At 36.7% G+C, this 23,582-nt stretch overlaps 2 protein-coding genes across 5 annotated transcripts in view; both read left to right on the forward strand.

The window, feature by feature from the left end:
* The first annotated feature begins 514 nt into the window (after window positions 1-514).
* Window positions 515-18,613, forward strand: nktr (natural killer cell triggering receptor). Of its 3 annotated transcripts, none has more exons than XM_067435340.1 (17): window positions 515-660; window positions 2,108-2,180; window positions 3,006-3,080; window positions 3,732-3,839; window positions 3,935-3,979; window positions 6,660-6,747; window positions 7,895-7,924; window positions 9,520-9,665; window positions 10,329-10,542; window positions 10,818-10,976; window positions 11,251-11,332; window positions 11,572-11,720; window positions 13,739-16,477; window positions 16,566-16,649; window positions 16,778-16,834; window positions 16,918-17,010; window positions 17,099-18,613. In XM_067435340.1, the coding sequence occupies exons 2-17, from the start codon at window positions 2,123-2,125 to the stop codon at window positions 17,166-17,168; spliced, it is 4,197 nt and encodes a 1,398-aa protein (XP_067291441.1). In that variant the 5' UTR covers window positions 515-660; window positions 2,108-2,122; the 3' UTR covers window positions 17,169-18,613. The 3 variants fall into 3 exon arrangements, with proteins under 3 accessions (XP_067291441.1, XP_067291442.1, XP_067291443.1); XM_067435341.1 differs by having other exon boundaries at window positions 16,936-17,010; XM_067435342.1 differs by lacking the exons at window positions 515-660; window positions 2,108-2,180; window positions 3,006-3,080 and adding an exon at window positions 4,248-4,275 and having other exon boundaries at window positions 3,789-3,839.
* Window positions 18,614-19,116: 503 nt separating this feature from the next.
* Window positions 19,117-23,582, forward strand: part of zbtb47b (zinc finger and BTB domain containing 47b) — a 42,351-nt gene continuing 37,885 nt past the window's right edge. For both annotated transcript variants that reach the window (XM_067435423.1, XM_067435424.1), the window contains exon 1: window positions 19,117-19,323. The gene's annotated coding sequence lies outside the window, so the exon portion shown is untranslated. The remainder of the gene's footprint in view (window positions 19,324-23,582) is intronic.

A 23,582-nucleotide genomic window follows, 5' to 3' on the forward strand; every position in this document is an offset into this window, starting at 1 on the left:
ATGCCAAATGCTGGTTTATTTTTATGTGTTCTTTTTACAGAGAATATATATATATATATATATATATATATATATATATATATATATATATATATATATATATATATATATATATATATATATATATATATATATATATATATAATCATTATTAAAATCAATTAAGATAAAAAAAATATTAAATGTAAAAATGATTTTAATTTGTCAACAAATATAACAAAAAAATATAAACTGATATAAATAATTGTCGATCTTCTCAGTGCAGAAGAAGAACAATTTGTAATTGCTGTTGGTATCCGATAGTCGGCGGCTATGCAGCATACTGTAAAAAGCTAAATAGAAAGTAGAAAAGCTGTGTTGCCATATCATCTTGTTATTTTCGATTTCGGCTTTTCATAAAATGACCTATAAATATGCCGTTTTGGGGCTTATTTAGAGAATACAGTTTCGAAGGGGTGTGTGTGGGGATATGGTTATGGAAATTCATAAAATCTTCATACACAACCAGCAAACCACCGTTTAACAACACATATCAAACAAAATTAGGATGCGCGATATCCCTGAGAGATCTGGCAACACAATAGCAGCTACAGCGATCAGCCTACAGAGCGGGTTTAGTTAGTTAAAAGCTGTTTGCCCTTTAACTATCTATACAGGCAAGTACAAAACGACGTGTCTGTGCCAGTACATGAATAGGATTATATCTGTGTCATACTGTTTTTTGATGTAATAATTTAACACTGAAGATGACTTTCATATGTTCTTATAAAACATCGTTAGCTTTAAAAGGTAAACAATGCTAGCTAACCAGCTCAAATGACGTTTCCAGACAAAACTAAAACATTTATTGTTTACACTTATGATTTTTAAATAATAATTTTAAGTAGAAATAGTTTTTGTTTAACCTCAGTCATGAGGTGTGTTTTTACTAGCTAACGTTACCCGTGCTAATATCTTTAGCAATTGGCTAATAGTGGAGCACCTCATTTTACTTCCTTATAAACACTGTGGTTCATTTTGAGTTCACTTATTGATATCATTATCATACTTAATGTGATCTTTCATACGCTCATTTTCATTACCGGCCGTTATTCTGATTCAAGGATCAGCACATTTATTTGAACCCCTAAATTACATGACTATTATGAAGTACAATCAGAGATTGGAAGTTTGCCTGATCTACATTATGAATGGATTATAACTGCATATATTGTTCGGAGGTGTTGTAATAAGTCTGTTGAACGGTACGTCTGTTTATTGGGGAAAAAAATAATTTAAAAGAAGTGATTGAGTGTGTGTTTATTGTAATGACTTAAGTGAAATCTTGTATTTTAATGTGTTTTCCATGTCTAACATATGAAAATGTCCTCTTGTGACATTTAATCGGACATTTGCCATTTCACCAAGAAACAATTAGAGGACCGATAAACTGATTTTGAAATGGCAACGCAGCTGGCATGACATTTTCTGTGGTTGTAATATAATATGTGCCATAAGGGAGTTCAATAACTTCATTCCCTTCTTGTAATTTGAGATGGTGTGTTAATCTGATGGCAAGTCATTCCTCTGTTCAGCTAAAAGACTTTATTGTCTGTGATTCAAGGGAAAGTAAGTCAGTGCTGTGTGAAAGAGTGTTCATATTTCCCTTTTTTTTACCTAAATGCTTAGTTCTTGTTTTAGTTTGTTTGGTCCATTACTAAACTATATTTGGGCTCCTCCCCACACAAACTTTTCTAGCCAAAAAAAAAAAAAAGATAGCACACATCTGGTTTAACCAGGGTTCCTAGTTCAGGATGACAGCACACTTCGCAGTAACAATGTCTCATTCATCACACTAGGGTGGTGTCCAACAGCAGACCCAGTGACAGACAGAGCAGTTCTCAAAAAAAGGGGTTGGAGGGGCATGCATGGAGATTTGCATCTCATTGGTTAACCGAAACACTTCCCCAATCTCAGTGTCTGACTTTCTATTCAGTATACACCAGAAACTGGAGTACAATATCAATATCCTGGAAAAGATCTGAAGTGAAATGTATTTCTTTCTGGTGAAGGTGATTGGGAATACAAAATGTAACCGTGTTTTGCTGTGATTTTACACTACAGGAAGCCCACTCTTTACAAAATGGGGGTAAAAGATCGCCCTCAGTGCTATTTTGATGTGGAAATCAACAGAGAACCAGGTAAGATGTGACAATCATTGCTGTTTGGCTGTTCTTAAATATTTTTGTGTGAAGGTCAAATAGTTAAAATTACAAGTTTTGATAGAGGATTGCTTAAAAGGTTTGCTTTTAAGTTATTATTTATATCTGTTGGTATTGTATTTCAAAATCAACTACTTTAGCAGTCAACATCAGTGTTTTTGCATTTTGCATAACCAAGCATTTTGTGCTGAAATGTTGACGTTATGGAGCTTTTACAAAAGTATAAAGAGTTAAACCAGCTAATAAAACATGCCTAATACTGAAAGCGAAACATTATATGTGAATGTTTTGTAAGGGTAATTGCAGTTAATATTCCTGTGTCACTGCCATTGTGTGAGAAGCTGTTGTGGCAGTCCACACCCTGACTTGCAGGGCTGTTTTAATGAACCACAGACTTGTGTACCATAACGTCAGGTTTTCACCCCAGTCTACCACTAATTATGTGTTTTAAGAGCGATGTCTGCGTCATGAAGCCAAAACCTCTTATTTAGTGATTTTACAGTTATTATTTTACAATGCAAATGTTTTAACACCCTGTTTATATATTTTTTCACTAGTAAAATAATTAGATAGGTCTGGCTTTATGTACTATGCAACAACAACAAAAAACTTAAATTTGAATGCTCATTTATTTGAATATAAAAGGGAAGTGTTGCAGTTTTCCACACTGAAATCAACCTGAAAGTTCTTGATTATAGCAGTTATAGACACATTAATCTAATTCAACTTATTTTTTTATCAGCAAGCTTAAACCTTACACATTTCTGATCCATGAGTATAACGATTCCTTTTGCTTTCTTTTAGTTGGACGAATTGTCTTTCAACTGTTCTCCGATGTTTGTCCCAAGACAAGTAAAAATTTTCTTTGCCTGTGCACTGGTACGTATACTTGACAGAAATTGCTTTATCATGCTACAGCAAGTTATTTTACCTAGACTGGGTCTTTAAACCTCTAAAGAGCTCCAATACCAATTCGTGTCCATGTACACAAGCATTAGCTTATAGGGAAATGGCACCAAAATAAACCTGAAGAAGGTGACTAAATCCTGGATGTATAACGACCAAAGCTGTATTTACAGCCTATTCCTAGAAGACAAGCTGCGCTAGACTGCGTTTAGACAGTTCGGTCATAAATTTAAGTTGTTAATGCTTTGGGTCAGTGCGGGGATCATTTTCTCACCAGCTGAGATTGAAATGAGAGACACATGCCTCCAGCTGACTGTTGTGTTACATGTATCGCCATGTCACTCACACTCTCACCCACCCGTATTCATTTATTTATTTATTTTCAGAATCTCGTCCATATTGATCAGATTAGATTAACCTTTTGCTGTCTATGTAATTATATACTTTCGAACGAATTCCAGTTTTTCAATTTAGAGTACATTATTGTATTCATATTATTGGTTAAGTTCATTTTTAAGAGCTTAGTCTATGAAATCTTGGTCTCTGGTAAATTTCTGAGCTGTACATACTAGGTCTGTTATGTAAAAGTAATCAAAATGATGTATCTCTTTGGTTTGCTTGCAGGCGAGAAAGGCAGTGGTAAAAATACAGGAAAAAAATTGTGCTATAAAGGCTCAACTTTCCATCGAGTTGTAAAGAACTTCATGATCCAGGGGGGTGATTTCACAGAGGGTATGTGCAGCCATACTCATAATTGAGATCGTATGCGTTTAGCAGTTATATTCAATTGTCTGTGTTTATGAATGAATGTGCTTTTCTTTGCTTAGGCAATGGAAGAGGAGGAGAATCTATATATGGTGGTTTCTTTGAAGGTAAGCCTGTTCTTTCTCAAACACTCAGTAGCCTTAGCAAGGTCCCTTAATTTGATTGTTTTAACATCTTTTGCATGACTTTTGAATGGGCATCTCAGTTCTGTGCATGAATTACCAGCCATTGTTTTTTTTCCGCTGTTGCTGAGAATCTTGATTCTGTTATTCCTGAGATCTTCATTTTGAGTCAGCATGGAGATTAAGGGCTATTTATTCATTTAAAGGTCCAGTCTTCTTGCCTAAAATTTTCAACATATTCTTTTATTTATAGAGATTGTGGTCTTTTGCAAAATGAGAAGGTAAGAGATGTACACAGTGCAGTAACACAATGTAGACTTAACATTCCCTATTCCCAATCCCATATGTGAACAATGACAAAAACGTCCACACTGCAAAGTGTGCTCATGGATATGTGGACCTTGAAATTTATTTGGTTGACTGACTTTTCTTTTTTTTTGATGATGTTTTCTTGTTTCTTTTTTTATTGTTCCAGGATGGCTTGTCATGTAATACAATACTCTTGAAAAGCATTAGTTCACCCAAAAATTGTCATTTTATTCATCCCTCATGTTGTTCCAAATATACATGACTTTCTTTCTTCAGTGAAACAAAACAAGAAAATTTTAGGTCAATCTTTCTATGCAATTACATTAAACTTTAACAATACTTTTCAATTAAGTTAAAGGAGTAGGTAACTTTAAAATGAAAATGATCCCATGATTTACTCACCCTCAAGCCATCCTAGGTGTGTATGACTTTCTTCTTTCTGATGAACATAATTAGTTATATTAAAGGTGCCCTAGAATGGTTTGAAACAATATGTTAAATTGTTCTCTAATATATAAATAGAGGGTATGTGGCTTATTTAGGGTCAAAAATTGCCCAGATACAGTTTTACAGGTCCCTTTACAACCCTAGAAATTGTCTTTGGAAGGGTCATGAATATTAATGCATTCATTAATGAGTTCTGCTCTGATTGGCTGTTTCACTGCACTGCTGCTCAATGACAGCTAACACATCTATACCATCCGTCATGGCAATGATTTTACAATGATAGCTTCTCAACTTTGAATCATGAACTGAACTGGGTAGCGCGTAAATATGTTGTTTACAGTAACATTACAGTTTGACAGTAGAGTACTGATTTAAAAGTCGATTTATTTAGCCAAACAAAGTAATGTAGAAGCCACTCAAAACAGTCAGTGTCATGTTTACTACTCACCCGCTGCTAAATAATCATACTTCAGTTCTCAAAAATGTATATTTATTTAACAAATTGACTAGAAGCCTTGTCAAAGTTGACTGTTGACATTGTTTATCTGTGGGAAGTCTATGAAAAGTCCTCACATCCCCTGCACAGCCTGGAACATGACATTTGTGTCCATGAGAGCTGCCGTTTCCGCTATCTTCGCGTGACTCTAGTTTATCTGCTGAACTTCTGAGGGCTGCGCACTGCGCAGTTCCGCCTGAAAATGAACATTGACTTACATGCAAATGTTGGGGGCGTACATATTTAAGATCTCAGCGATTGCGTCACAGTTGCCATTATGTTGAAAATAGCCTGTTTTTCAGTGGTGTTTTTCACAAACAAGATTTACATATGAAGGAGGAGGCAATGGTGTTTGAGACTCACTGTATGTGATATCTATATACTGAACTCTTGATATTTAGCTATGGCAAAGTTAATTAAAATTTTCATTCTAGGGCACCTTTAATAATCCTAATGCTTCCAAGCTTTATAATGGCAATGACGGGGTCCATTGAGTTTGAAGCGCAAAAAGTGTATCCATCCCTCCTCGTAAACGTACTCCACATGACGCTGGGGGGTTAATAAAGGCCTTTTGAAGCTAATCAGTGGGGTTTTGTAAGGAAAATATCCATATTTAAAAATGTATAATGTAAAATATCCAGCTTCTAGACCGCCTTCTATATTCAACTTATGAAGACACCTCTCCTAGTTTAAAATGCCCAAGCTACGTTCTAGTGATACGTTTCTACAGTTATGCTTTTTGTTTTGTAAGTTGAATATGAAAGGTGTTCTGGCGCAAGCTAGATATTTCACTTTATTACGTTTTAAATATGGATATTTTTGTTTATTATTAACCCCCTTTATTAACCCCCTGGAGCCGTGTGGAGTACGCTTATTATGGATGGATGCACTTTTTTTAACTTCAAACTCAATGGACCCCGTCACTGGCATTATAAAGCTTGGAAACATCAGGATATTTATTAATATAACTCTGATTGTGTTCATCAGAAATTCATATACACCTAGGATAACTTGAGGGTGAGTAAATCATGGGGTAATTTTAATTTTAATGTGGACTTATCATTTATTTAAAGCTTAAAAGTGCCAGCAGTTGCATAGAATAGACTCCACAGAAGAAAGTAAATCCCCTATTTGGAATGTCATGAGACTTTTCAGTTTTGGGTGAACTATCCAATTTAGAAGTAATTCAGCATAAAATGTAGTTGTTTTAGTAGCCCACATGATAGACAGTCTCTGCTTTTACACTAAAGAGCATAAGAAACACTCAGAGTTCAGAAGCAGGATAGAATCATCACTGATGACAGGTGTTCATGAACGTCTCTTTTCCTGCTGCAGTCTTTCTCCTTAACCCAATTTTTTGAAGCAGTCGACAAGCACTCAGTGTCCTTCTTTGTCCGTATCTCTCTTCAACAGATGAGAACTTTACTCTCAAACATAGCAGAGCCTTCCTCTTGTCGATGGCCAACCGTGGCAAAGACACAAATGGGTCCCAGTTCTTCATGTAAGTAGTATTTACTCTGGTATAAGACTCAGAGAGGGTGTGTGTATGTGTAGAGAAACAACCATTCATCACCAGATCTTTTGCTTACCATTTAATATGACTGATTGGTCACTATTAAATGACACATGAAATATGTATAGATTACATATTCCCCTAGTGTGCACTGTGGTGCCACTTATTATAATGTGCATTTGAAAGCCTGTATCTGTTTTAAGAGCTTGCCTAAAAGACAATGAACATCTGGGCTTCTAGCTTTAACTCCAGTATAGTTATTGTATCATACTTATGTTGTTTCAAATTTGTTGACATCTCAATACAATTTTAGTGACGATCACACTAGTGATGTTCCTTTTGCTGTTCATGCTCACGCTGTCTAACTTTTCCCGACCTTTTCAATCTCTTTACCATACATATATATATAAATTCTGACTTGTTTGTTTTGGAGACTTTATATAGTGTACATGTTCATGTGGGATGCAGGTGCATTTTCATCTCCCCTTTTCCCTTGTCAGTGTGCATTTAGAAATATTTTTAAATCAGAAAGAAATTCCTTTTTTGCCTACAAATGTATTACAATTTTTCTCTTGCCGTTTTTGTGTAAAATTTGCAGAAACTCTAGCATCCTGCTCTACCAAGGTAAAGTGTCTCTCCAAGGCTGTGCTTCTCTCTCCTGACTGTATTTCTGGTTGCTTTTAGCTAGCACTGGCTGTTTATCTTTAAATAATGTTTTACCTCATTAAAAACCTGTTCTCCCATCACAGAGAACCTGATGTCTTTCAATTATTGATGAATTTCAAGTATAGCATTACAGGATGTATTTTCCTGCCATGGACAGACTGATTTCTAATAGAAGTTGTCCCTATGATATTTTTAAATGGATTTAATTGGTTTTGTCAGCATAATGTTGGCAGATGTTGCACCTGTTCCAGTTCATCATTAGTATTTATTCATCCAGCCAAAGTTATTGCGCAAGCACTGCTGGTTTGTGGTTTTACATTCTTCAGTGTTTGAATAGATTCAGTAAAATATCTTCTTGATGAAAGACAGAATGTATTTTTTTTTTTTTGACTAAATTTTCTACCCTTTATTTTTTCACCCACATGTACCTGTTGGATGACCTGGACTCCATTAATTTGCCTCATAACAGAACTACAAAGACAGCGCCTCACCTAGATGGGTACGTTCATAATAATCCAATGGCTTCATTTTACCAGGTTTATCAGAAAATAACTTTAAAATACATTTAAATTGGGGATGCACAATATATCAACCACCATATCGGTATCGTCCGATATACACTATATTGCCAAAAGTACTGGGAGACCCCTTTCAAATCATTGAATTCAGGTGTTCCAATTACTTCCATTGCCACAGGTGTATAAAATCAAGCACCGAGGCATGCAGACTGCTTCTACGAACATTTGTGAAAAAATGGGTCACTCTCAGGAGCTCAGTGAATTCAAGCATGTACCGTGATAGGTTGCCACCTGTGCAATAAGTCCATGCATGTAATTTGCTCTCTACTAAATATTCTACGGTCAACTGTTAGTGGTATTATAACAAAGTGGAAGCAATTGGGAACAACAGCAAGTCAGCCACGAAGTGCTAGGCAACGCAAAATCACAGAGCGGGGTCAGCGCATGCTTCATGGAATGGGCTTCCATGGCCGAGTGGACGCAGTGGTGAAAAGCATGCTGCCACCAAACTCTAGAGCAGTCGAGATGTATTTTTGAGAATACTGTACTTGGTACAGAACAGTACTTGCCTGACTGCATTGTGCCATGGGTAAAGTTTGGTAGAGGGGGGATTGTGGTGTGGGTTTCATTTTCAGGGGTTGGTCATGGCCCTTTAGTTCCAGTGAAAGGAATTCTTAAAACCCAAGACATTTTGGACAATTTCATGCTCTCAACTTTGTGGAAACAGTTTGGGGATGGCCCCTTGTTCCAACATGACTGCGCACCAGTGCACAAACCAAAATCCATAAAGACATGGATGAGAGAGTTTGGTCCTGAGGAACTTGACTGTCCTTCCCAAAGTCCTAAACCTGACCTGATAGAACACCTTTGGGATGAATTAGAGCGGAGACTGCGAGCCAGGCTTTCTCGTCCAACATCAGGGCTTGACCTCACAAATGTGCTTCTAGAAGAATGGTCAAAAGCCTTCCCAGAAGAGTTGAAGCTGTTATAGCGGCAAAGGGTGGGCCAACTCTATATTAAACCCCATGGATTAAGAATGGGATGTCATTCAAGTTCATGTGCATGTAAAGGCAGGTGTCCCAGAACTTTTGGCAGTATATTGTATGTTAATTTTTAATGTTCCAATAAGAAAATTTAGCTGATATATTAAAGCCAATAAATAATGGATTATTTCCTCCAGCTGAGACGCTTCAGATCTGCACTGTTCACCATGATAGTTTTGAATTGCTTGAAATATGGTTGAAATCAAATCAAAAAGGAAAGTAAGGTTAAGTGCAGCAGAAGTCTGTCATATAGGCTACATACAATTATAATGAGAACATTATAATTGAGTGCTTGGGTCATGGCTTTTAATAATGTAATTAGGTTCTCAAAAATGTTTTATGTAAAAATTTCGATTTAGATTTATCGGCCTATATATCAGTTATTAGTCATCGCATTGGCCATAATTTATTGGTGCATCACTAATTTAAAATTTATAAATAATTTATTCTAGGTTTATAGGATGATTTGTATGCAATATTTTCTCGTAAATCCCACTTTTTTTTTAACTGTAAGGATTGTTTGTTTAATTTAGAGTGCATGTGGTCTTTGGGCTGGTCATCTCGGGCTTTGAGGTCATAAAGAAAATTGAGGGGCTGAAGACTGACTCAGCCAGCAGACCCTATGCTGACGTCAGAGTGATTGACTGTGGACAGCTGATTACAAAGTCTGCTAATGATGGTAAGTTTTTTCCTGTGTGTGAAAGACAAACTGGGAATTTTGGCTGCAGACCTGCCACCTGTCACTATGCTGTCTGACCTTGTCTTTACCTAATGGAGAATATTTTTTCAATCTCCACATAAACTGCATTGTGGGGTGAAATATGGTGTTTAAAAATAGAGTGGGTGCTTTGAAATACTGTAGACCCCTATGTTAATACATACACTTACAATGTGTCCTAACCAGGCATGACATGACAAAGCATCAAGTATCAAATCACTTCTCCATGTTGAGTTTTTGCTGGCAGGTGATGTGCAACAAGACATTTAGCCAGTTGTTTAATCTCTATTTTGATCGTGTCATTCTGGACATCCCGCCCTAGGTGAAATCTCATTGGTCCAAAATCCTGCTCTTTACAGATATGTAAAGAGATATGACAGATATGACATTTATATGTCTGTTATAAAACATATGTTATGATTTGTTGTACTTTTGGACAGTGTTGTTCATTATGTGTTGTTTATTTTGTGCCAGCTCCAGTTCAAAATAAACTAATAAAAGCACATGAATCATGATATGTGCTTTGATAATGTGAGCAGAAATAAAGAGAATTAATACATTGCATTCTGTGTAATTACAACTGTTCAATACATTTTTTGACTAAGTTTGATGTGTTTTCTGTAGTTCTTCAAGGCAAAAGGAGCAAAGCATTCCATTCTGAGGATGACTCGCAGAGCTTCTCAGAGTCTTCATCTCAGTTTTCCTCCTCTGAAGGAGAGTCTGACAAAAAGTATGCATCTCGAAAGAGGAAAAGAAACTCAAAGGGTAAACCCTCAAAGAGAAAAAGAAAAGGGACAAAAAAGGAGAAAGACTCTGTTAAAACAGCAGGATGTGGAAGGTAAATTACTGGTTCAATTTCCTATTATGCACAATGGAAGCATCTGTTTGCATTTATTTGTTATTCAGACAGTGCCATCTAAAGTAATAACATTTGCTATTTATCTGATACTTATCAGCAATTTCACAGTATGACATTGTCTCTGGAAAATAGTAAATTTATCAACATTTCAAATCCATTCCAAAAAATAATTTAGAAATCTGAGCTGATTAATTAGTGTTGTTCATTCCTTTATATGGTTGTATAATATAATATGCGTTTTTCCTGATTCACAGTCATGCTGAGGGAGAGATGGCAGAGGACGATGATGGTGAGGGTGAGCAGAATGTGAAAAGGGAGAAGCCTGTGGTTCGACCAGAAGAGATCCCACCTGTGCCAGAGAACCGTTTCCTGCTCCGCAGAGACATGCCTTCCCAGGAGGAGACAATAAAAACGTAAGTGTCTTTTTGTACAATTCATCAAACAGATGTTACTCTTTTCATCCAAACATCACAAGAATCTTTCATCCCCATCCCCAGTTATTAGATAGCTAATATCTGAAATTATCTGGGGTCTTTTTTTTTCCTTTTTTTTTTACAAGCGAACCATAGTGATTAATATTTTAGTTTTCTTGCTTAATGATCCCTGGAATGCATGGCTCATTTTTGATACTATATTTTAATTCAAAATAGTTAGTCTTAAATCTGATCTCCACCCTCCCATCAATAGGGTTGAACTGGACACGGCACAAATTGACACCAAACCAGCTGTCACAAAATCTGGACGCAAAATCAAAGGACGCGGAACTATGGTATGACAGCCATGAATTATGTTTATACAACATACATACAGAAAAAAAAACAGAATTACATTGAAGAAAGGACAGCAGACAAACTGCATGTTTAAAATATCAGCTGTTTTTATTCAATTTCTAATAATCTAATTCTAATGATTTGACATTGACTCTTTTAAAAGTGCTTGATAAGAATGTTAATTTGTTTTTTTTTGCCCATGCATGACATATTGTTGTTTTATTTATTCCCCTTGCAGAGGTACCATACACCCCCTCGGTCAAAGTCTCGATCGGAGTCAGAAGGGGAACGTGGGAGCAGTGAGACTCCCCCACACTGGAAAGAGGAAATGCAGAGGACCAAGGCTTACCAGCCCCCCAGTGTGGAGAGATGGAGTAAAAAAGAAAGGTATGTTATGCATGAAAGTATGAATCTAATTTGAATTAATTACTGTATTAATACAGTATTAATATGACTGTTTTTCGTCATATTTATTATATAATTATTAAGCAAATGTTGGAAGTTTATTTCTAGGGCTGGGGAAAAAAATAGATTTTTTGATTAATCGTTTTTTAAAATCTGGTCGATTCAGAATCGATTCTCAAAGGCCACGAATCGATTATTTTTTTCTCATATTTATTTCCGCTAAAATTGAACATAAGATTAACGTAAATCTAGTTACTAGTTTTCTCCACTAGATGTCACCCATTTGCCTTGCGTGATCTTAAAAAGGAGGAAGAGGTGCAAATCATTCATTCATTCAGTGTTTAAATGGCAGCTTCCGGTGCATTGTCGCCTTTTATAATGCTGAGGTAAAATGCTGTAGTAAAACTAAAAATCTGCCAAACTTCAACAGTCACTTAAGCACGTACGCTAGCCATTATAGACATATTAAAATTATAGTCCATATACAGCGCAGGATCAATAATTCAAACCCTAATAGCTTATATTATAAACAGATTTCCTCAAATAATAGTTAGTCCACAGTCAACTTAAGTCAGCATGTTAAGGTATTGTTGTTCATTACCACGGCAACTACTCATGTCCAGGAATTAACCATAGCCTGTAAAAAAATTATGAACGCGTTTCTCATGTATTAACAGTAAATGCACGCATGACGAGCTGCAAGAAAAGCTTGTCGTGTACTGAAAATTGCTAAAAAATCATCCAATATCCTTTTTATGTTTTAGAATAAATATATCAAAAGATCCATAAAATACTTTTTAGATTAAAAATTTTTTTAGAATAAAGTTGCATCAAAAATGTATTTAACAATTGTATGGATTTGAAATATAAAAAAGGGTTCTGTTTTAATGTACTCAGGTGAAAATAAAAAGTTTAATATACAGGTTTGTGGCTCTTCATTTCTTTTTAATTACCCACTTATGTTTACAGTTTTTTTTTTTATAAATTCCTATAGTATTTGTATTAAATCTATATTCATTTGAGTTGAATCAAGAATCGAAAAGAAATCGAAACGAGAATCGAAATCGAATCGATTTGAGGGCTTGTTAATCGAATCGAATTGGAACATCTGAATCGATACCCAGCCCTATTTATTTCTAGTTTATCCAGGTTCATATTCTTTTAATATGCTTTCTGAAATGCGTTTTTATGAAAAGCATGGTTGGAACTTGGGCTGAGCAATAAAACAATAACAATCACAATATAATTTTCTTTGATAAAATTATAAGAAAAGTTTAATTAGTGTTCAATATAATGCTTATGCACTATGCAAATAATACTGCGCATGCATCTTGCAGACCGTCACACTGGTGCCAGTACCAATTTGCCTAACTTATAAGCGCTGCAATTTCTGTTGCGTATGAGATACATTAAATGGCAAACACAGCAAAAGCGGAACGAAACAGCTGCTTGTTTGAACAACGCCACACAGAACATTTATCAGCTTGGCTCAACACACATCCCAGCGTGAGGTCAGATTGAATGCATTTACTTGCTGACCATCTCGATCACGCAACCACTAAACAGTTTTTGTGTATTTATATTATATTAATGTATTTAGGCCACTGTTTTTCATAACTACCAAAGAAACAATAGTTACTTTTTACCATGGTGGTAGTGAGGTGCAGTGCATGGTTTTACCTATTGTCAACATGATCTAAATACTATGAATTACCCTACCACCATATCAAAATTACCCAATAGAAATACCCTATAGATTATTCCATTTTTTTACAGATGTTTTTATGAAAATAAATTTACATCTGCATCCCAACTCAGGCTACTGTTACTGTCAACTTAATTACGGTCATGCACATTTCTAAGAGATAAAACGTAATCTTCATTTGTGAAACATTCACCTGTTTGGCCAATTGTTTGTCATGTTCTGATGATAAAACCACAATTTACCATCTTTTACTTCCTGTAAAACTTCCTTCCTTTTTTTACTATTGTTCAAACAGATGGGATGACAGAAGTGACACCCCAAGGTCTAGGTCAAGATCAGAAGAGCATTCCTTAAGTGGGGCCTCTGTGTACTCCAGCCAGTATCAACCCAGAAAAGAAAAAAAGAAAACCAAACGCAAAAAGAAAAATAAGAAACGAAAGCATTTAAAGAAACATAAAAAGAACAAAACTAAGGAGACCTCTGTGTCTGAGGGTGAGATGAATGGGTCCTCAGGTAAGAGGTCAAAACACACAGGCCATGCTGAAAGAAGACTTTCTCGTTCGTGCTCTCATTCTTACTCTCGTTCGTCCTCGCGTCACTCCCACAGATCGTATCGATCAGAGTCAGAAAGGAGACGTTACTTATCAAGCTCTTCTAAAGATTCACGATCTTATTCGAAGTCCAGGAGCAGATCCTATTCCAGAAGTCGCTCAAGGTCTGAGAGGCGGGGTCGATCATCTGTGAGGTCAAGTCGTAGTCGATCAGGGCGGTCTGTTACACATTCTAGGTCACTCTCTCGTTCTCGATCCAGATACAGGACAAGGTCAAGATCAAGATCAAACTCTAGGTATAGTTCAGAAACCCCACCACGTTCCAGGAAAAGAAATGAGTTGAGATCCCCTCGAAAGTCAAAGTCTGCAGAGGGTGGTATTTCTAAATTAGACAAGCCTGTCCCTAGATCGGTTCAAGGTGAAGAACCTAAAGCACCACCAGCATCTTCAGAGAGTGTCTCTGTTTTGCCTATGAGTGACAGTCCACCTCCCTCTCGATGGAAACCAGGCCAGAAACCCTGGAAACCCTCTTACTTTCGCATTCAAGAGATCAATGTAAAATCAGCCCCAGCTTCAAATGCACTGATCAACCCATCATCAAATGTACCTCGGGAAAAAATGTCCTCTTCAAAGCCAGACATGGCTGTTAGTCACAGAGGCCCAAGCAGCAGTAACAATAATGTTCCTGATAGGCTCCTACAAAGCAGTTTGTCCAGGAGCAGGTCACGTAGTCGATCAAGAAGCACCAGCAAATCACTAAGTCAGTTCGGCAGCAGATCTTCCTCCTGCAGTAGGTCAGAATCATATGGTTCAAACAAAGAAAAATCCACTGAAAAAAAGAAAAAACATAGTGTCCAAAAGAGTGACAAGCATGCAAATCATGGTAGTGGCCACAAATATACATCTCCCTCCTCACAGGATGTATCTGATAGTCCATGCAATCTTATTCACAGACACAATGATTCCTTGGTACAGAGAAACACACTTGAAGTACAGGGAGTGGCAATAAAAAGCAAGAACCCCATTCAAAGTAAAGAACCAAACAACAACAATGCATCAGGATGGGAAAGTGAAGATGAGAACTCAAGTAAGACTAAAACTGCTGCAGAACACAACCAAATCCCTGTTAAGGAGGAAGGACTTACTGAAACAAAAAAGAGGCAGATTTTGGCTCGTTGCTGGGAGTCTGAAAGTGACTCTGAAATGCCAAACAAAAAGGTATGTGGTGATGCCAAGCATGTGTCCGAAAAAGAGGAAGGAGAGGCTAGTTCAGAATCAGAGGATGATGACCCTTTATGGTCAAACCATGGGACAGAAATGCTCAAGCTATTAAAAAGTAATGAGGAACAGCCTGCAGACACAAAAATTTCAAAACACAAGAGCAAGAAAGTCAAGCGGAAGCACAAGCACAAAAGGAAGAACTCTTCCAGGTCCGGATCTCGCCAATCCAAGGCAAAGAATTCCAAGAAGCACCAGAAGCCAAAAGAGACATTTCACTGGCAGCCTCCACTGGAGTTTGGGGATGAAGGTGAAGAGGATGATTCAGCCACTCAATCAAAACAATTATACATATCAAACCCTGACTCTGTCAGTGATGGAGCAAAAAGGCATGCAAAATCTGGAAAGGTCAAGCCCCAAGTTTTAGAGATTAAGGATGAGGGTCAAGGGATTATTGAATCACAGCAAGATCAGGTTTCAGTAGAGTATTCTAAAAGTATCGATGAGAAGAGGAAGATAACCGAAAGCCAAAAATCAAAGCTAAAACGCAATGCTAAAAGAAGTCCAACTCAAAGCCATCCAGAGATTCCAAATTCTTCCACAGATCCAGAGGCCAATCTTTCAGACACTAACTTGGCAAGTATCAAACCAATAGACCCAAATAAAGTTGATATATATTCTCCAGAGCGCATCCCAGAGGCTGAGCAAATAGGGCCCAAACCGACTGGCTTTTCCCCACTGAAAAATATTCTGAATAATGGTAGTGTGCGTGTTCCACCTCAAACTGAAAAAGAAAACTTTATTATTATTGGACCTGCTTTATCTCATGGCAGTCAACCAGAGGAAAATGTACCTGGTGACACTTCTTTCTCAGCAGTTGATAATAAATGGAAACCTTTGACAGACATGAATGTTGTGCAGTCCATAACTACAAAGCCTTTTATTATGAAAATAAACAAACAGCTAGATCAACTGGAAGGAAAGAATCAGGGTCTCAAGATTGAGATCAAGAGCAAGAGTAGAGTCCGTCCAGGATCCCTCTTTGACGAGGTACGAAAGACAGCTTGGTTAAATCAGAGACCTAGAAATCCAGACAGCTCAAGTGAAGAAGACTCTCTTCCAGCAACAGGAGAAAGAGCTGGATCCCTTAATCACTCTCAGAACAAGTCAAGATCTGGGTCCAGTCACAGGTCCGACCGTAGAAGTAGGTCCCATTCATATAGCCACTCCAGGAGCAGGTCCAGAAGCTACACCTACTCTTCCAGGTTGGTTGCAACAGGCATTGATTTCATGTCTAAATATGTCCAATATTTTAGGTCAAGTCAGTTTTGTATGTTTTAATTTTTAACACAGGAGCTACAGTAGAAGTAGAAGCAGGAGTAGATACAGTAGAGGACACTCTCGGTCTCGAAGTAGCACCTACCGAAGTTACCGCAGGTAAGATATGTATCTCTGCTTCAGTCTAATATTCTTCACTTTAATATGTATTTTAAAGAACTCTTTTGGTGTTTAATGGGGATTAAAATGTTCCTGATTGATAAAGAAACCATGCAATCTTGTTTTAGTCGCACCGACAGTAGGAGCCGTTCTAGAAGTCGGTATAGAGGTCGCCACACATCAAGGTGAGCATGGAGCCAAAATAATGCACTTTGATTGCAACTTGGTGTTGTTCTTTGCATTACGTGTTTTATTCCTGTAAATACAGGTCTGACTCTTCCGATAGTTATTCCAGTCGCAGCCGCAGTCGTAGCAGGAGAAGAGGGCGTCGGAGAAGCGAGAGCTCTGATCGCAGGTCCAGGTACATCATAAATAAATCAACTATCTTGTGTGAATTTGATAATGTGCCTCACTGAAGCTAAATCTTTGATGTCTGTTTTCACGTTCAGGTCATATCGCTCCTACAGTCGCAGTTCATCCAGGCGGCGAAGTCATAGCCGAAGCAGTCGATACAGCTGAGTTTAATTTAAGAGCTGCTTTCTTATCCTCCTTCATATGCTTTCTTGAACAAGTGTCTCAGTTTAAGTCTTGTGAATTATGTATTTTGATGTTACACTGTATCATCTTGTTATCTGTAATTTGAATATGTTCTACTGTGTTTTTCCACATGAATCCATCTATGAATGTCACTTCTTTATTCTGGTAATTTTGTTATATTATTCCCAAGAAAAAATGCACATAGAAACTCTCTAAATGTAAAGCTAAGGTTGTATATAAACAGCCACTTACCTCAGTCTTTTGAACATGAGAACTTGTGAAATGTCATGTTTGGAAGGATTTTACCACGCAGACAACGGTAGACATTTGAAATGTTTAGTTTTGGTCAAATGAATGTTTTGTGTTTAAAAGATTGGCCTTAAGTGGATTTTTTTAATTTGTACATAAAAAACGAAGATTCTTTGCTGAATGTATCTAGTGCTGCTTATTGATGCACCATTTAAATATAAGACATTAATCTTGCCAATTGTAAATAAAACTACATTTGTTTGTGAAATCCTAGAAGTGCTGTATAATGTGTATTATGTGAGATGACGTTTTTGTAGCAAGACCTACATGTTTCATTGGCTCCTACGAATGAATGTACACAAAGTTGACTATTATGCAATTGGATGCAGTCATTGCGGATGTAAGTTATTTTAAAGGCATAGTTCAACCAAAAATGAAATGTGTCTTATAATTTATTCATCCTCAATCCATCCTAGGTGTATATGACTTTCTTTTTTCAGAAAAACACAATCGGAGTTATTAATAAATGTCGTGGCGTGGCTCTTCCAAGCTTTATAATGGCAGTCAATGGTAAATGAGGTTTTGATGGTCAGAAAAGTGCATCCATCATTAAAGTAATCCACACTGCTCTGGGGGGTTAATAAATACCTTCTTAAGCGATGTGATGTGTTTTTTAAAAGAAAAATCATTATAGCCTAAAATAACTAATTTCTGGCAGGCGATCGTGCGCAAGACGACTTCTCTTATATCGAAATACTCCAACATTTTGCGTCGGGTCGCAGTTTACTCTATTAGCGTAATTAGACTTGCGTATGGTCGTCTGTTAAAAGCTAGATATTTTAGGCTATAACGATTTAACTATGGATATTTTTTGCTTTAGAAGGCCTTTATTAACCCCCTGGAGCCATGTGGAGTACTTTTATGATGGATGGATGCACATCTTCAAAATCTAATTTACCATTCACTGCCGTTATGAAGCTTTGATGTTTTTTAATATAACTGATTGTTCGTCTGAAAGAAGAAAGTCATACACCTAGTATGACTTGAGGGAGAGTAAATCATGGGAATAAATACATTTTTGGGAGAACTATCCCTTTTCAGGTTTTTTTGGTAGTATTTATTTACCTACAGTAGGTCTACAAGTATGTTTGTATGAATTTAAATATTCTTATTAAGAACTATTGATAAATTATTAATTAGCTGAGTAGTAGTGCATATACTTTATATTTCTAGACACTGTTTGTACTGTTAAAGTTCTGTTCAACCATAAAGACCATTCTTGTTATTTAAAATAAAATAATTTAACATAACATTGCATAAAAAGAGCTGCTCAAATCACATCAGACTGTTCCTCATCTTCTGTAGATGGTATCTGGATATTGTTTGCCTATTGTTTCATGAAAACCGCATATTCTATTCACTATATAGTAGAACCGTAAGCATATTCAGACACAAGGAATATGGATTTCAGCCAGGGTTCAGCAGCATGTTTTGCACAAGGGAAGTTGATGTATGTCATGTTGAAGGTCATGAGCACCTGGAAGATGCTTCATCTCCCCATAAGGACAGTTCATATTGATTATTATTTTAGCTGTAGATGTAGACTATAGCTCAGAGAAGGGGGAAAAAATCTAGTGCAATGGCCCTTTAAAACTTCTGACAAAAGCCCATATGATCCCCGAGCTCCAATCACCAATTCCTACTGCAAAAGCAGCCTCTGCATTTTTGTCTGTCTGAATGCTGCTAACACGGTGGAAAAAAAACTGTGAGGGGAAGGAAAACTGAAGAAATGTGAAAATCCAACGTACTATTACATGGCGAGCGGAAGTCCTGGACAAATGGAGGTTTTCGCGGACTCCTTCGATGCTAGAGACCTTGGGTTAAAATGGTACAGTAGACAGCGACATTTTGATCATTTTGTATCCATATTTTGTCTTTTGTAATTTTTTAAAGACTTAGCTAGGCCGATGAAACTTGCAATAGTTTGTCCGGGGATGTGTCTGACTTTTGAATGTGTTAAATAACGAGATGTCGTTGATAAATTTGACCGCGAAATGAAGTTTGCAACTTGCACGGAACGCCGACAGCTACAGAAATTGGAAGGTTAACAAGAATGCAATGGCCACAATAGCTACATTGTTGCATATAAACAGTTAAATTCTCCAATATCAATATGGACAGGGATCACGTCGTGACTGGTGCATTTTGTGGACATTGATGCATATAAGCGAAACCTTTTATTCTTAATATACTATTAAAATTATAGACTTTGTTGCACAGTAAGACAGTAACAGAATGCATGTCACAACATTGTTAACTGTTTTAAACGTTTGAGGATCTCCTATGCATCCATAGAGTTCATATTCCAGTTGTGCAATAACGGTCGGTGAGTCTTCAAATAAATTTTGAAGGCGCTACACAGTTTTTAAAATACAGGAGCTTAGAAACTTATACTTTAAATTCCATTTAAATTAGTTTGTGAATAGATAAATAATTTTCGAAATGCTACTACTTCTAAATACAGCTAGAAATTGGCAAAAACAAAGACAAATAAACTTGAGACCATCTATAGCAAATAATTGTATAAATTATTTAAGTATTAGTATTAATAGTCATGAATATGGTTAGTAGGCTAATTGTAGTCTAATAATTACTTATTTTTTTGTCAAAGTAGAAACAAAGCAATACTTAAATATAAGTCCCCTATTGGTTATCAAAGTAAAACAAATATCTGAACTGTAAATATAATTATTTATAATTAAGTATTTTATATATATATATATATATATATATATATATATATATATATATATATATATATATATATATATATATTGTTTTCTAGTATATTTCTTTGTCTAGAAGTTGCTTTTTATGAGTAGCTACACCTTTATAAAACGATAAAATAAATCCTTACCAATCACAAATGACTACAAAAGTTTTCGTTTTTATTAGCAGAGAACCTATAGCTATATGAATAAGATGGGAAGAAAATAAACAAAATATTATGTCTTGCAACTAGTTATTTTCATTATCTTCTCTCTTATTTTTAAAATATATTCTTAATATTTTATATTCTTAGTAAACAGAGGTTTCAGGATGACAGTGAAGTTGATTTTAAGAATGCTCATTAAAAATAAAGTATGTGTATTGTAGTACAGTGAGGCTTCTTCACATCTGGAAGCTGTGTTAATACAGTATCTAGGTCAGGTCACTACTTTAGTGCCATGACCCTGTCTTTTTGACCTCTGGTTGCTCGCTTGACTTTTTTCACATGACCCTTAAAAAGTGTAGTTATCTTTTGTATTATTATTATTTATACATTGCATACAGGGCAGTGTTTAAATATGCATTGTCTGTTGCTGGCTGGCATGTAAAATGAGTCAGAAGCCAAAGGACTCTATTACACCCCATTAACGCATTCAGTTATGAGGATATAATCAATTTTAGACACTTGATGATGCAATTAAACAGTTTCTCTAGAACTCGAATAACAGAAGGGAGCTGTACTTATTCGGCTGCACTTGATGGCTGGTTAAGCACTGTGTGCTAAAAGTGCCAAGGTCATCATGGGTTTGATTCCTAGGGAACACTCATACTTTAAAGATGTTTTGGTTAAAAGCATCAGTCAAAATGAAGAAATGCATCAAATGCTCTCTACAATAAATCTCCCCTTTGTTAAATGTTCCTCTTGAAAGCACTATGAAAGTTTGTACTTTAGAAAGAGCCGAAATAGAACAACTCCTGCTAAACTCTGCAGTCTTGTCCTTTAGTGCTGCAGCCTGGAAAAAAGCAGCATGCTGAGGGTTTTTATGTAACCGTCTATTCAGGACATTCCTGCCCACCCTTGACTTTGAGGCTTCGTTGTCTCTCAGTGCTTTGCTGTTGGGGACACTTAAATCCATGTGACAAGTGCTCCTCGAACGCCCCCCAGCATTCAACTCCAGCAGAATTGTTCTTACTATTAACAATGTTGATTTTTATTTTTATTTTATTTTATTATGGTAAAAGAAACAGTACACCTGAAATATTGTTACCTATTTTCAAATTTTTAAATATATTTTAAAATGTAAGTTATCCCTGATGTCAAAGCTGAATTTTCCGCATCATTACTTCAGTCTTCAGTGTCACATGGTCCTTCAGAAATCTCTCTAATATGCTGACTTGCTGTTCAAGAAACATTTCTTATTATTATCAGATTCATTTCTTCAAAGAAAGAAACTCTTACTGATCCCAAACTCTGGAATGGTGGTGTAATATAAAATCAGCATGAATTAAAGGCACAATATGTACGATTTTTGGATTCAAATATTATTAAAAAATCTCTATAACGATGCTTTATATTTGGTTCACTTTTGTAATTGCATTATCCTAAATGTTTCCAGGAATGTTTATATCCAGAAAAATAAGCAATTTTAACCAGGAACATTGCCTATTAATGACATCATACCCATGTTACTTATGATTTCTGTAGAAACCACGGAAACACCAAAGATGCTTTAAAATATTATGTGTTTTATTAAACAGTGAGAAACTGTTTGGATACATTTATTGACGGAAAAATTAAACATTGTTATATAGCTCAACACAGTTAGTCTTATTGTTTAAATCTAATTTTCTTGTTTTACCATGCCTAATATTGATCTATTGTCCCATAGTAGCTGCTGAGCGAACACACAGATTAGCATTATAACAACTTTCAACACACTCAAATAATGTATCTATTAATTATGATAAAGCAGTGCTGCGTTATCCAATATCATCCAACTGCGACCAAAAATGGGCATTATCGTGCTGGTGGGGAGTTACCGTTTTCACAGACTGGAACGCCCCCTTCTTCTTCACCTCTTCTGCTGTACTTCTAGCTGTCAACATCCGAAATAATATGTTCAACATTCGCTAGTTAGTTTTTCTCAAACAGAAGCTTTAAAATAAGATAGCATCTTGCAACATGACATCATGACTTTGCATAAACACACACGCAGCTTACTAAAGCCAAGTGGCGTGTTATCTGTACGCATTTTGAGCTATCCGAGTGAATGTCTACGCCGTGTGATTCCACGTGTGTCTACGCTGAAACGAACCATTATGTGTGCGCGTGTGTCTGTGTGTGTGTGTGTGTATGTGTGTGTGTCAACAATGTAAATGGATTTATAAACGTACTTAATTATGTTTTTAATTTTAAAATGCAGAATGTTTCTTGTGATGTGTAGGTTTAGGGATCAGGGTTGGGTGTAGGCAATCGTTTTTGTGATTGACATGGCCAATTAAATGTTTAAAATTGGTTGCAGGGCATTTCCGCAGAGCAGATTTTTTGGGAAAAAATACCCAGGGTGAGGAACTCATTGCGATTGGTCGATGAGACGCTACCAGGAACGCCCAATAGGCGTTCTTGTTTCATTACAGAAACGCCCAAGCCGCAGCTGGACCCTTCTTGCGTTATCCCACATACACATGACCGGAAGAAGCAGAAGCGGTCGTCTGCAGCATAATAAAAGCTCTGTGAAATCCAGGTGTCGTCAAGCTATGTCTTCATTTTGAATAATGGGTCCTGCACACTGTGCGATTTTTCAAAATCCTTTGCGAATTTCCCTTGTCAGACTGTACGAACATGATCGCCATGTCACACTGTAAGATCTCAGTTGACATTAATGTCAGACTGCACGATAGTGAAGGCGCTCTAAAAACGGATGCGCGCAAGAAAACTCACCCGGAGTTTTATATCATCAATGAATGACGCGTTCAGTGACAGTGAGCTGCATTACACGCGGGACTGAAATGCTGGCTACAAAGAAATCTCTAGTACTCGTTTTGGTCATAGTTTGTCTTGAAAAACGTAGATATTTGACTGTCGTCGTAGGAGAAGTCACACTGCAGGATTGTGTGCCAAATCTTCTGACACTGCCAGAATTTCGTCTGAGGTCAAATTTGATCGCAGCGCTCATTAATCGGCTGCCGCTGAACATGTCAAACTAACGACCAAAGACCTCAGATTTTAGCCTAGGATCTGAGGAATCTTTTAGGATTTGCTAAATTTGTCCCAGACGGCCAAATCGTGGCCAAAATCGCACAGTGTGCACCCGGCTTAAGCGACCTTTAGCAGCAGAAAATTACATATTGTGGCTTCAAAGGAAGTACAAAAAAGTA

Source organism: Pseudorasbora parva, chromosome 24 (assembly GCF_024679245.1).
Source record: "Pseudorasbora parva isolate DD20220531a chromosome 24, ASM2467924v1, whole genome shotgun sequence".
In the NCBI taxonomy this organism is placed as follows: Eukaryota; Metazoa; Chordata; class Actinopteri; order Cypriniformes; family Gobionidae; genus Pseudorasbora; species Pseudorasbora parva.

Excerpts from the sequence above, each read along its gene's own strand:
- nktr (XM_067435340.1), top strand. The coding sequence starts at position 2,123 with ATGGGGGTAAAAGATCGCCCTCAGTGCTATTTTGATGTGGAAATCAAC. Across the intron at positions 16,478-16,565 it reads AGCTACACCTACTCTTCCAG|GAGCTACAGTAGAAGTAGAA; the intron begins GTTGGTTGCAAC and ends TTTTTAACACAG. Across the intron at positions 16,650-16,777 it reads ACCTACCGAAGTTACCGCAG|TCGCACCGACAGTAGGAGCC; the intron begins GTAAGATATGTA and ends ATCTTGTTTTAG.